The sequence below is a fragment of the Uranotaenia lowii genome, chromosome 2 (genome assembly GCF_029784155.1).
Source record: "Uranotaenia lowii strain MFRU-FL chromosome 2, ASM2978415v1, whole genome shotgun sequence".
NCBI lineage: Eukaryota > Metazoa > Arthropoda > Insecta > Diptera > Culicidae > Uranotaenia > Uranotaenia lowii.
In genome coordinates, this window is record NC_073692.1 from 282,096,224 (window position 1) to 282,110,435 (window position 14,212).

Genomic DNA, 14,212 nt, shown 5'->3' on the forward strand with positions numbered 1-14,212 from the left:
ATCATATACTCGAAAGATGTAGGTTTAGAATTGAGTGAAAGGAATCTCTTCGAGGAAACATTAAGTTTCATTGAGATCCTGTTTGTGTTTGTATTGGGTTTTTTTTAACCTGGTTGAAGACTCATTTTGCATGTTTTCAAATGGATGTGTACTTTTCGTTGTTTTTTCCACACTGTTTTATGATAAGTTTTTCTTAAATGTTCCAAGTTCCACTAATAGTTTTTTGAAGTGATCTAAAAGAAATTATCTCGGAACCCAAATCGCCCATTTTATGATGTTATAACAAAAGATTTTTTTTTAATTTTTACATTCTTGGAAAAAAAAATCTCATTAATTATTGTGAAGAGTGATAAAGTAAAAATTGAATTCGCAGTACTAAACGGTTAAAGTTTTCACATAATTGGATGGTTAAATTGAACACATTGATGATCAACATTTTTACAAAAGTCATAGATTGAGCGATAAAATTGAATTGTATAAAACTTAAAACCTCATACTTGATTTCAAATAAAGTTTCTTGCGTTGGATTTGATTTTTCCAGATAATGCACGTTAAATTTTTGAGACGGCTTTCAAAGCGTTGACATCACAGCTCTCAACTTATAACACTGAATTAAATTATTTTATCTTTCTCTATAAGGAATTATAAAAATACGAAAATGGTTGGTTCTAAAAAGCTTGATTTGAAGAAAATTACTTAATATGTTTTCAGCACTCAATCCAAATTCATAATGAAGTTAAATCACTGCATCCATACTTCGCACTGTATATTCTTAAAGACTCCAAAGCCCTGCAGCAGTGGTAGAGAGTACTTTGAAAACCACTACAATTCAAGTCAATACATACTTTACAGGTTGGTTGTATTTTTCAATCCGAAATGTTAGCTCATTATTGCATCCAAAATTCTCGTATCTACAGGTACCACGTGCTTCCAGCAGTAGAAGATACAAAAAACACCCGCCAAAATTTCCCCTTTCAAATCTTTAACGCTCAGCAAGCTTTGATTTACTATCCAGTACACGTGAACTATGGATGGTCGTTTCTAATGCCCAGCCCATGGTGATGGTGAAAACAACCCCGCCAAAGGAAACGAAACACGGTTGGCAAAATGGGTGCCATGACTTTTGATTCGTGTGAATAAAAACGAAAGTTGTATGGGAGGGTCCTTTTTCTTTGGTGGGAGGGGCTCAAAACTATTACTAAAACCTTACCATGGACGGTGTGGATTTGTATAAGGTGAATACAAACATATATAGTCCAACTCATCTTTATATATTAGATTTTTTGTCAGAAAACTAATTAGTTTAGAGTTTAATCGATCAATGATAACTGATAAAGCAACTGACCTATACAAACAACAAATAATTATATTGAATCTATAACTCATATTTTATTCATTCATCGATGCAGATCTTCGGGAAGAATGCCACGAAGTGGCTTATTTCCGAAAGAAACGATACAGATTTTGTTCTAAAAAACAACGATTTGAAAAAAATAAATTTACCATTTTTTTTAATTCCATAATTTTGTCGTCCAGAAGTCACGGTAAATTACTCACATTCTTCACAAAAATTGATCATGAAGTTAAAACCTTTTTTTCTAAATCTTTTTGATACTTTAGACTTTTGCTTAAAAGTGCACAAATTTTGTCAATGAATTTTTACCTTGTATTTTTAGAATTTATACCAAAAAACAAAGCAGATAGGAAAAATACATATTTGCATTCAGTACCCCTAAATATATCAAAGTCAGTTTTTAAATTCTTTGCACCTCGGAAAAGTTGAATTTTGTTTCTTTGCGTTATAATTGTGAATGCAGATTTTAAGTATTAAAGATGAATTTAAATCTCTTTCTCAAAAAACCAATTCCTCCATATTGAAAGAGCTTTTATAAATAGTTTTATTCCTTTTTGGCTTTAAAACTCAAAGAGAACGCAAAAATTGCAAACACTGCCCACAATTTCTTCTTTTGATTTGTTTTTGCTCTGGAACCTTTGTGTTTTATTAACGCATTAACTTGAATTAAGAAATCTTTAAAAGGTTTTTAAAACCTAAACTCTAACTTTTGAAATTTAAAATTTTCATATTCAATTTCTGTTTGGTAGTATATACTTGAATCTTTTACTGCCATCCATTATATGAATGCTTGATGTGATAGATTTCAAACCAAATTAAATTATATTGGAACTTATTTTTTTAATTTCTTTATATAGGTTAGTTTGAATTTTCATAGTTCATATTTGAATGATGTCAAATCGGGGGAGAGATGAATTCGTGCAAGAGAATCTTTACTGTGATTAAAAAACTCAATTATTATTTTGCAATCGAATTATTAATTCCTTGTAAATGCAAGTGAAAATAGTCCTGAATTGGATTTTGGAATGAGTTAGACATCACTTTGTAAATATTTAAAATTGTCAATAAACCAACAGTAAAGAAAAGAAAAAATACAGAATTGGAAATCTATATATATAAAAAGCAATTATCTGTATGTTTGTTTGTTTGTTTGTTTGTTTGTTTGTTTGTTTGTCCCCTATAGACTCGGCCGTCTTAAGAGCTAGAGATCTGAAATTTGGCATGGATGCTCATTAGGACCAGGAATGATGAAAAATGTTATAGATTTTTGGATGACCCCTTCCGAAGGGGGTCGTCCATACAAGACAAATATTGTTTTCGCGTTATTGACGTTATTTTCCGTCGGATTGTGATGAAAATTTGCACATCAGTGTTTTTAAAAGACGAAAAATCGATTACAGTTATCAAATTTAGGGTCAGGGGTCGGCCAAAGGGGTCGTCCATATTCACTGATTAATGTTTTTGCGATATTGGCGTTATTATACATCGGATTGTGATGAAAATTTGCACATGAGTGTTTTGAGAGACGAGCAATCGATTACAGTTATCAAATTTAGGGCAAGGGGTCGGCCAAAGGGGTCGTCCATATCCATTGATTAATGTTTTTGCGATATTGGCTTTATTTTACACTAATTTGTGATGAAAATTTGCACATGAGTGTTTTAAGAGACGAGCAATCCATTACAGTTATCAAATTTAGGGTCAGGGGTCAGCCAAAGGGGTCGTCCATATTCACTGATTAATGTTTTTGCGATATTGGAGTTAATATACACCGGATTTTGATGAAAATTTGCACATGAGTGTTTTGAGAGACGAGCAATCGATTACAGTTATCAAATTTAAGGTCAGGGGTCAGCCAAAGGGGTCGTCCATATTCACTGATTAATGTTTTTGCGATATTGGCGTAGTTATACACCGGATTGTGATGAAAATTTACACATGAGTGTTTTGAGAGACGAAAAATCGGTTACAGTCATCAAATTTAGGGTCAGGGGTCGGCCAAAGGGGTCGTCCATATTCACTGATTAATGTTTTTGCGATATTGGCGTTATTATACATTGGGTTGTAATGAAAATTTGCACATGAGTGTTTTGAGAGACGAGCAATCGATTACAGTTATCAAATTTAGGATCAAGAGTTGGCCAAAGGGGTCGTCCATATTCACTGATTAATGTTTTTGCGATATTGGCGTTATTATTCACCGGATTGTGATGAAAATTGGCACATGAGTGTTTTGAGAGACGAGCAATCGATTACAGTTATCAAATTTAGGGTTAGGGGTCGGCAAAAGGGGTTGTCCATATCCACTGATTAATGTTTTTCGATATTGGCGTTATTGTAGATGGTATTGTGATGAAAATTAGCGATCGATTTCAAGTTTCGAATTGCGGATCAGAAGTCGGCTGAAGGAGTCGTCCATACCCAACTCTATTGTTTTTGCGATTTTGACGTTATTCTACATTGGATGGAGATGAAAATTTCCGCATAGGAGTTTTGAGGGACGCTCTTTTGCTTTCAGATTTCAAATCTTGACTCAGGGGTCGGCAAAAGGGGTTATTATCTGTTCACTGTTTTTACGATATTTTCTTGATTGAGCATAGAATTGTAATGAAAATTGACACATGGAAGTTTAACAGAAAAGATAATTGATTTCAGGTGTCAAGTTTTGAATCGTGGTAAAAAAAAAAGCCGTCCATGTTAGTTGCTCACTGTTTTCGCGATATTGTCGTGATCATGCACCGGATTGAGATGAAAATGTTCAGATGAGGGTTATAAACTATGAGCAATTGACTCCAGGTAACATGTTCCGTGTCAAGGACGAAAGGGGCGTCTATATTCACTGTTCACTGTTTTCAAGTTCCTGACGTTATTTTACATATAATTTGAAAAGAAAAAATGGCACAAGGGAGTTTTGAGGAACGTAAAATTGGTTTCAATTATCGAATTTCGGGCCATGGGAAAGAAAAAGAGGGTTTCATTGAAAGTTCAGAGTTTTGTGCAATAATTTTTTTAATTGATACCAATTTAAGTGTGAAGGTCAAGCAAAAGAGTCGTGCACATAAACAAATAGTACATGTTTCTGCCATAATGTCTAGATTTTGCAATCGATCGAGAAGAAAACACTCTCACATAAATTTGAATAAAAAAGCCAATTAACCGTTTATTTTGAATTTCAAGCAATAGTAATAGTAGCGACTTTAAACACTGTTGAACTTTTCCCCAAAATTGTCGAAAGAATGTTTCGAATTCATTTTCTAAACTCATTTTGACGTACCAATGATTTAAAGCGAAACGAAGTTCGTACGGGATCAGCTAGTTCTAATATATATTTGAATTTCAGAATCGTCTTTGCGAATCTTAGCAAATTCAGTGTTATAACAATATTCACTTCCCTATTTAACTTTTTCAAATTTGTCATTCCATTAAAAATTCAAAACATAATGAAGAATTATTAAGCTCAGATTTTGAAACAAATACAAAAAAAAATTTTTCATCAAAGTTTATTAGCAACTTTTAAATTGCATTTAAGGCTTTTAAAAGAACATTTCATGGTTATCTTTATGAAACCTGCTCAAAAAATTTTGTTTTGGATGCATAAATAAAAAAAAACATCACAATTTCTTTTTTAAGTTTGATTTGAGAATGAGAATGACAATAAACCCGGGCAAAATTTGGGCTTTTCCAACGAAATCAGGGTAACCGAACCAAGGTTGCCGAAATCACGGAAAATCTGTATTATCACAGAATTTTAAGTAAAATTTCGACACAGAATCAGTGTCACAGATCACAGAATTTTTGAATTTTTCACAGAATTCACAGAATTTCTGAAGTTTGTACAGGTTTTCAAAATTATGAATTTTTATGATACTTTCGACTTTTTTTTTGACTCTTATTCTTGAAAATTTGAAAACAAGTTAATTCTAAATGATTTATTCCTATTAAAAAAGTAAGTAGTTTCCAATATGTTGATGTTTCACATGATTTCCCGATGAACTTCATAGTAATAGCGTTACAGAAAACCGTCACAGAATTTTAGGTTCAAATCACAGAATTTGAGTTTTTTTTGTCAAAAACACAGAATTTTTTTCGGCAACCTTGAACCGAACTGGACTTTCCCCAATTTTTATATTGAATATCCGGGCAATTATTACTCATCAAAATTAAAAAATATTTCTTGATATTTTCAATCCATTTCAAAGTGGTTTTGCATTTTTCTACATACAAATTATTGTTCATTACATGCACGAAGATGATTGAAATTTTTTATAGGATTTCTTAATCAGCAAAAATAACAGCGATTTTCCAAAATAAATATAAATGAGAAAATCATTCTGGTCAGTGTTTAGCAAAACACACACTATGCATTATAGAGTAAACATAACCTGAATAAAATTTTCATAGAAGAATAAGATCGTGTGACCTCAAATATCAACAATTTTAAAGTTTGTCAAATATCTTCTTGAAAAAGAAATAAAATTATAAAAATATCAGTATTGAGCGCAGATGACAGGAAAATTGAGGGCAAAATTTTTGAACCACACGATTTTCCGTCAAGAATTGTATAAACTGTATTTTTTTTAATCGTGGGTATAAAATTTTCTTAAAAACTTTCCAAAAACTAAACGATACGAAAAATGTTTTGTGAGACGTGTACATATGCTGAATCCCTTTCAAACTTGAGATTCAATGCAACCCCTACCTATTGTCCGATTCCGCTCATATTTGGCATATAGCCTTCTGATGACTCCCTTAAATCATCCATGTCTTTTTTGCAAGCATTTTGACTTAAAGTAGGTATTTATTAGGAAAAATTTCATAAATTAAATAAAAAATATCCTTAACTGTGATTTTTATTAAGGATTAAACCGTGAATAGCTCTTCACGCAATGATAAAAACAACATGTTTTGTTCAGCAAAGTTTAAGTGTACAAAAATTCGCATCTTTTGATGGCATTGGTATCAGAAATATTTTACGATTGGTACTCGTTTTATTCAGTTGAATGCAAAATTTTTGGACCAAAAAAATTTTTTTCTTGGGAATAGCTTGCTTGTTTTACATTTTGATACAAATTTGGTTCATTTTTCATTTTTTACGTGTAGTATTTAACTCAAACAAAATTTAAAAAAATATAAAATATATCAATTTTATGAAAATTTTTGGACCTAGAATTTATTTAAAATCAAATTTTTTGAAAGTGGACTTTCTTCAAAGATTGCGCTTGCGGAACCTCTAAACATGATTTTTTTTAGTCGGCCCCATACAAAAGTTTGTTCTGCACATCCTAATCTACAATTTGGAGGGTGAGCCCCCAGATTTCTAGAAGTTATGCAATTTTGGGACACCCTAATGCATATTTAACTACAGAAAATATTTCTAAAGCAATTTTCACCAATTAACTTTATTCGGGATTATTTTTTGAAAAAAAAAAAAAAGTTGAAAGTAGTCTAATATATTGGCAAATTTCTTAATTCTATGTTACTAAACGGTGGAAGACAACGATTGGCAAATCACCCAAATAATTTAAAAAAAATACTTAACGAGTTTTTATGTGTAATTTAAGGGTTCCATTTGCAAAAATCTGTTTTTTATCGATAACAACTATTAACTTAATTCGACGTTTCAAATGTATTATCTTTTTTTATGGAAATTCCTACTTCATATAAACAGACTGTTTTTCAGATCAGAATTCAAAACAATCAATGAATGTAAAATAAATGTACATATGCTGAAATGCTTTCGGTTTTAAATTTACTGGTAAAGTTTTTCGATCATTTTTTCCAAAAATACTCCTTAAAATATACTTTTTTTAAAAGATTGAAAATCATGGAATAGATTGGAAATTTGGTATGAGGGAAATGAAGGATTTTTTATGCCTTTATATTCAAATTCACAAATGGTATATAAATTTTAATTTTTTTTTAAATTTTGGTGATATGTAATCCCAGGATTTATGAGTGAGCATCAATTTTAAAACCATGCACCTGAATTTCCTTGAATGGACGGTTATATTTTTTTATTTTAGTTGAATTAAATGAACACAAAGAAGTGTTCATGACTTTAAAAGATCTGGTTCCGAAGAATGTTTGTTTATTTAATGGATTTAGAACGACCGAAGAAATTTAAAAATAGTTCAACGAGAAGATATTTTTCTGGGCAGTTTTTTTGCCAAATTTGTGTTCAAATTGATACACTCTTTTGGCAACCTTAAGGTGAAAATGGGCCTATGGATTGATTTATGTACTATGATGAGGGAAGGATTTAGTTTTGGGAAACAAATTAATAAAATAAGATAACGAGTATTGAGAATTCTTGAAGAATTTTCCATCAAATGATGATACGATATAATATTGAAATGTTCAAAGCAGTTCAAGTAATCATGTACTTACTTATGTAGATATATCAAGATCAGTGAAAAAATGCGACATTTATTTATAAGCAACAATGAATCTTTTTACGTTATAAAAAACGAGAATTTCGTGAAATGAATCTAGAATACTTTAAAACTCATTCTAAATTTAGAAAATTTCATAATTTTTAAAGTCCTATCGTAATTGTATAATCAGGCTTTCTTTTAAAGCTTCTTTTTTACCTTTAGTTTTCAAGATTTCAAGATCTCAAACCATCCATTTTTTCTGTAGATTCAACCATGTTAAAACCACGTCAAACACCGTGGATTTTACTTTCTGGTTTATTAGCATGTCTTGTTGCTTTTATAACACGTTTAGCAGGATAATAAATCCTGTTGCAAATTGTGTAATCTTTCTTTGCCTCTATCTTTTCACCTACGACTTGTCTCATGGTAATGTACAAGGTTAGGGTGTTTCCAAAGATTTTACTATTATTTTTTTAAATTAAAAAACGTGCTCAAAAAAAAATCAAACAAAAATTACAACCTTCAATTCATCAAAGAAATTAGGTAATCACAGTTTTTACCGTTGGGCATCGTTATTAAATTTAAATTTTCCACAAAATATGTACTATCCTTATGCATTCTACCCCCAATCCTCCCTCAAGAATTAAATATCACGTGGGTAACAAGCCAGTAACAGCATTCTTTTTTTCTCTTCCTTCTTCTATTTATGCAACAGATAATCCAGCAGACCATGAACCGAACACGGATTTACGTTTTTCTGGGAAACCCAAACGCCCTCGTCGACATGATGACCCAGATGGATGCGATGCAGCTCTTCAACAAGGGCGAATATCTGGTGATATTCGTGGACATGATGACATACTCCTTGAAGTAAGTAACATTTTTAATCAGATGTTTATAAACGAGATTATTATCGCTTAAGGCTAACTATGAGTGAGCTTTTAAATCAATACGTCCCTTCGAGTTTTGAACTCATTTTTGGGGTACCGAATCTTTAGCTATCATATTCGTTTACATAAATTTCAATTCTATTACCGAGTGATAATATGGTTGGAAATAAAAGGTTGATTACTTGAAAAACTCATCAAGAAAATCGCATTTGAATGCATCGGTTCGTATTTAACAATACATTAACTGAAACCAAATTTATCATCAAATCAATAAGGTATTGTATTGCTTTCACAATTATTGTACCAAACACCGTGGTTTCGTTTTTGCTTTTAGGGATTCTGAGATCTCTTCATTCATCGAAAAACTGGTCATCGTTTTTACGAGATTATTTTTCGATAGAATTCGCGACAGAATGTTGAAAATTAATCGGAAAATTTTCTTCCGAGATTATAACCGAAACGCAAAGTAGATGATTAAAAGTCGACTGTGTGAGCTAAAATCAATTAAATTATTCAGCATATCTTTTTTTATTGTCACTCCATTTTTCTCGATTTTGAATTCCTTTTGAAGGTATATTGTATTGCCGATTTACTGTACCAAAAATCATTTTGTAGCGCAGCTTATAACTCTTATAGAAAGCCTGAGTTCATCCTACCTTAAAGATGCATCCATTTTCTACCTCTGCAGAAAGTTAAAGCCATGCCAATTTTGGGACAGTTTGTTTTATTCGTCCTATTTGATGTGGAAGCGAGTCCTCTTTGATGTTTTCAGAAAAGCCCAATTAAATGCACGAGCATCTCAATTAGATTCGTTGAATTTGTTTCGCCCCATTGACGGCGATGGTTTCGTTTCAAAATCACCGACAAAACGGATCTGTCAAGTGGTTAAAGCCGACGATGTTGACCTATAGAGATGAGAGTTGAATTCCTACTAATGGGGAAGATGGGTTTGTAGAAGTTTGTTTTTTTCCTGTTTAACACTATTGAATTATGTCAATCGATTTCGTAAGATACAAATTCTTCATAGGAGGATGAAGATTTCTTTATTTTAATTATACAAATGATTTGAATTCAAAAAATTTAAAAGTGAAACAAAGAAAAAAAAGATTTTAAATGAAATCAAATTTACTTTAGTATCGAGTCTTGAACCATCTGGACTAAGCGAGAATCGAAACAACCGTAATAGGATCCTAGAATGTTAAATCATGCATTCGGTAATTGCTTCAGCTCTGTGTTTCATTATCCAGTGAAAGCAAAGCAAATGGTAAAGCAATTTTCGTGATGTGCAAGTTAGGATGAACCTTTTTTTTCTTTACGAAGCTTGGAAAAGAGCTGCTTCCGATATTTTCCCAATCGTAAATGTAAGTTTAAGTTGGCTAAAACTAATTCATACAATTTGGATGAGTTCACTCTTAATTGTGTTCCACTTTTCATGACGTTATCGAAAGCTTTAATGTACGGATAAGATTGTTTTAAATTTTTAAACCCTTGAAAAGTCATAAAGATTGGGGTTTTTGTTGACATTTTTAAATACTAAATTTTCAAAGAAAAAAAAAATGGAGTTGTTCAATCATTTTTTACTAAGATTTTAATTTAGAATAAGAACATAAACTCTCTGGAGCCACCATTCGTTTTAATTTATTAATGTCATGAATGAAAATTATCCTCTTCGTTTGCATTGTGCCTTCAAGAGTCAAGTTCAATGTTAAGTAGTTGTTCTCAAATGCTGCTTGAATGCTCTCTTGAAAAATTGAGTCACCATTGAGCCAACTCTGGAGCCACCGTTAAAATTTCTCTTGAGTCAATGATCAAGAAGAACCGATTCAATGTAGAATCGTTTAAAAAAATTCTTTTCAAATGAAGGCTGAGAAACTTGTTCCTAATTAGTTGACTGATTTCCGTAAGATTCTCCTTTCTCACGTTGAACGTTATGTTCGATGCGATTACATAGCAATAATATACGCGTTTTAATCAAATTTCTATACTTGAAATAAGTTTGCAATGTTTTACTGTATTTTTCAAATGTTACCTAAGTATTTAAAAAAGCAAGACCAGGGGCGTTTTTTTAACATTTGGATGTATTTCTGAGCTCTTCATTTCTTAATGCAACATTCAACATAAATGTTGTTAGATTTTGAGAAATTTTTTTAATGAATCAAAATAAAGGTACAGACACAGAAGTGATTAGCTTAGCTTTGCTAAGCGATTAACTACTCACTTTCTCCTTAAAAGTGATAAAAAAACAGAAGTGATAATTAATGAAAATAGGACAATGAGCTAGATTGCAATATCTCCTACTTTAAATCAATAATAGGAAATTGTTTTGATTAAGATGAAGTGAAAATTGTGTGATAAAAATTCAAAGTGTTTCATCATATTGAATGCTAGCTCTCTGGAGCCACCACTATGAATGGTTCTAGCTAAAGCATTGAAGTTATTTTGTCATGGAATTATTCGACAGTTTTTTTCAATTTATTTCTCTTAAATCAGAAAGTTTTTTTTTGAATTTATTTGCCATAATTTTTGATTTATTTTTATACAGTAGAACCCCGCTTATCCGAGCTCCAGTTATCCTAGTTTCCGCGTTATTCGAGCTACTTTTATTATCCAAAATCTATGTATGGTATGTATGGTATTTAATCGTCGAATTCGGCAAGTTTAGAGTTTGAACTTGTTCAAAAATATCCACCAATAGCATAATAAAAACCATGTATTTACCGAGCTCTGCAGATTTTTCGCTTTATTTAGTATAATCCCGTTTATGTTTCTTTGTTTCATTCTGTTTACGATTCACGATGTTTTTATTTTGTTATTGATCATCGTTAGGTGCACAAGAAGAAGTTTTGATTTGAGTCAGTCAAATGCTAAAGTAGTGAAATATTTGTGCATTTAAATCATTAAAGGAGTGATTCCCAGGAATGTTTCAGAAAAAAAATTCATGCGGTTATGAAACAAACAGTCGAAGTCTATTACAAAAAAAAAAAAAATCGGCAATATTCTTCACAATTTGGTGGTACACAACTTTTTAAGCCGATAAAATAAACGGGGAGAAGTTTCCATGAATGAAATATTTTAAAGTTTTTTTTTACTTTCCATAATGTTCAAATTCATTTAAATGTTTAAATTCATTTCATAAGTTTAAATAAGCTTTCAAGATTGCTAAGCACTTTGCAACTGTTGGGTTTTTCTCTCTATCTAAGTTAATTTTTTTATGTGAACATGATCACAAGAAGTCAAAGTTAGCACTGAATGATTTATTGATTTCTTTTTTGCACTTTCAACGAAAAATGATAATGCTGAGGGATTGGACGAGCTTAGGAAAAAAAATTCGGATACCCTACTCGTTTGAATTTTCCAGAAATGGTAATGTGAATAATATTGCGCTCCCTTCAGGTTATAAATAAAAGCGTATAGAAAAGATGTATGTCATATTAATGTATAAAATGGAAGATCATTGCTTATTAAACTCTAGATAAGTTTTAAACCATCCGTGAAGTTAAACTTATGGATTTCAAATGTTTAAAGTAAATAAAATTTTAAGATAAATTTTTAATTTTATTTATTTTTGATTTTTTTTTTACAGATTTTCTCATTATTTTATGTTAAAAGTACTGTGATATTTGATTTCAGTGTAATTAAATAAATTTGCTTTGTTTTGGATCGTTGAATCTCTCTTTTGCAAATAAAAAATAACAAAAAGAAAAAAGTGTACCGGCAAATATCGACATTAGACATTTATTTGATAATTGAAATATTTTTCCGATGAATCGTTAGAGAGAGAATTTTAAATACATACACTGCCGGCCAAAAGTTTGGGATCACCCGCTAAAAAACATGCAAATTTTGATCCTTCATATCTCAGCCGTCTTAGGACATATTGCAAATCTTCTGAACTCATTTGAAAGATAATGAGCAAAAGCTATTTCGGAGTTATTTTGCCCAGAAATAATGTTTTAGTTTTGCACCTAAAACTTAACCTAAAGTTAGAGCATTTTCGAAAAAACGCACTCAATATTCAAAGCCGATCATCTCGCGATAGGGTGGACCAAATTTCAAAATTTGAGTTGCATTAGAATCCTTATTCTATACTTCTCAAAACACAATAAAAAAATTTTGTGCAAAAATTTAAGAATGTACTTTTAATTAATAAAATAGACACTTAAGTTATCGTCCAAAAGTTTGGGATCACCCCTAGTATGATGTATCGACCAAAAGTTTGAGATCATTTTTTCAAAAACAAGCAAATTTATCTCATTCATATCTTTCTCATCTAACATCGTATTGCACTTCTGAAGGGTGCATTTGAAAGCTTAGGAATTTTTGTTTTTTCATAAATTCATTGAAAAATTATATTTTAAATCCATAACCATAAAAAATTCACAATCATAAGTGTGAATTTTCAAAAAACAATTAATTTCAAGTAAATTGTTTATGGTTATCACTTTAAAATATAATTTTTCAATGAATTTATGGAAAAACAACAATTCCTAAGCTTTCAAATGCACCTTTCAGATCTGCAATACGATGTTAGATGAGAAAGATATGAATGAGATAAATTTGCATGTTTTTGAAAAAATGATCCCAAACTTTTGGTCGATACACCATACTAGGGGTGATCCCAAACTTTTGGACGATAACTTAAGTGTCTATTTTATTAATTAAAAGTACATTCTTAAAATTTTGCACAAAATTTTTTGATTGTGTTTTGAGAAGTATAGAATAAGGATTCTAATGCAACTCAAATTTTGGAATTTGGTCCACCCTATCGCGAGATGATCGGCTTTGAATATTGAGTGCGTTTTTTTGAAAATGTTCTAACTTTAGGTTAAGTTTTAGGTGCAAAACAAAAACATTATTTATAAGCAAAATACCTCCAAAATAGCTGTATCTCATTATCTTTCAAATGAGATCAGAAGATTTGCAATATGTCATAAGACGGCTGAGATATGAACGATCAAAATTTGCATGTTTTTAGCGGGTGATCCCAAACTTTTGGCCGGCAGTGTACTATAATTATACTCCAATTCAACCGTTCATAGTCATAAGTAAAAAAAAATTATTTTTATTAAATCATTTAACATATTTGAAACAACATTTTATTTTCCTATCTTTGGATAAAAATGTCTCCAGTTTCAACTAACTATTTTTCTTATTGGAATTGGCATCGTAGCCAAATGAAGTGAAACAGATACTTGTAATTATTAAAAAATAAATGACTATCCGGCTGAGATTAATTTGATCAGCTTTATGAGAACTGTTTCCTCGTTAAATTTGCTTGCTGTAAAATCGAAAAAAATTCCATTTTTAGCTTTCATGATAAGCGCTGGTGGAAATTATTGATGAGTGCGTTTAAAATTTTTTGAACACAAGTTTATGTTACTGTGTAAGTTGTTGTTAGTTCATAAAATACCTCAAAACACCTGGACCCAAATAAACAAAATTGTCAGTTAATTTGATTTACAGAACAAAAAAATTGAATTGCCTGGAAAAGATTTCAGTTCAATCAGAGTGTTTAGCAAGTGTCCTTTCATAATTCAGATTAGAGAAGAGGAACCGAGTTGAATTAATTATAAATTAGTGTTTTTTTTAATGTA

At 31.0% G+C, this 14,212-nt stretch overlaps 1 protein-coding gene across 1 annotated transcript in view; it reads left to right on the forward strand.

The window, feature by feature from the left end:
• The window catches only part of LOC129742442 (receptor-type guanylate cyclase Gyc76C-like), a 297,360-nt gene that overhangs the window by 216,595 nt on the left and 66,553 nt on the right, over positions 1-14,212 (forward strand). The window contains exon 6 of the mRNA XM_055734340.1: positions 8,444-8,598. Coding sequence (XP_055590315.1) covers positions 8,444-8,598 — 155 coding nt within the window. The remainder of the gene's footprint in view (positions 1-8,443; positions 8,599-14,212) is intronic.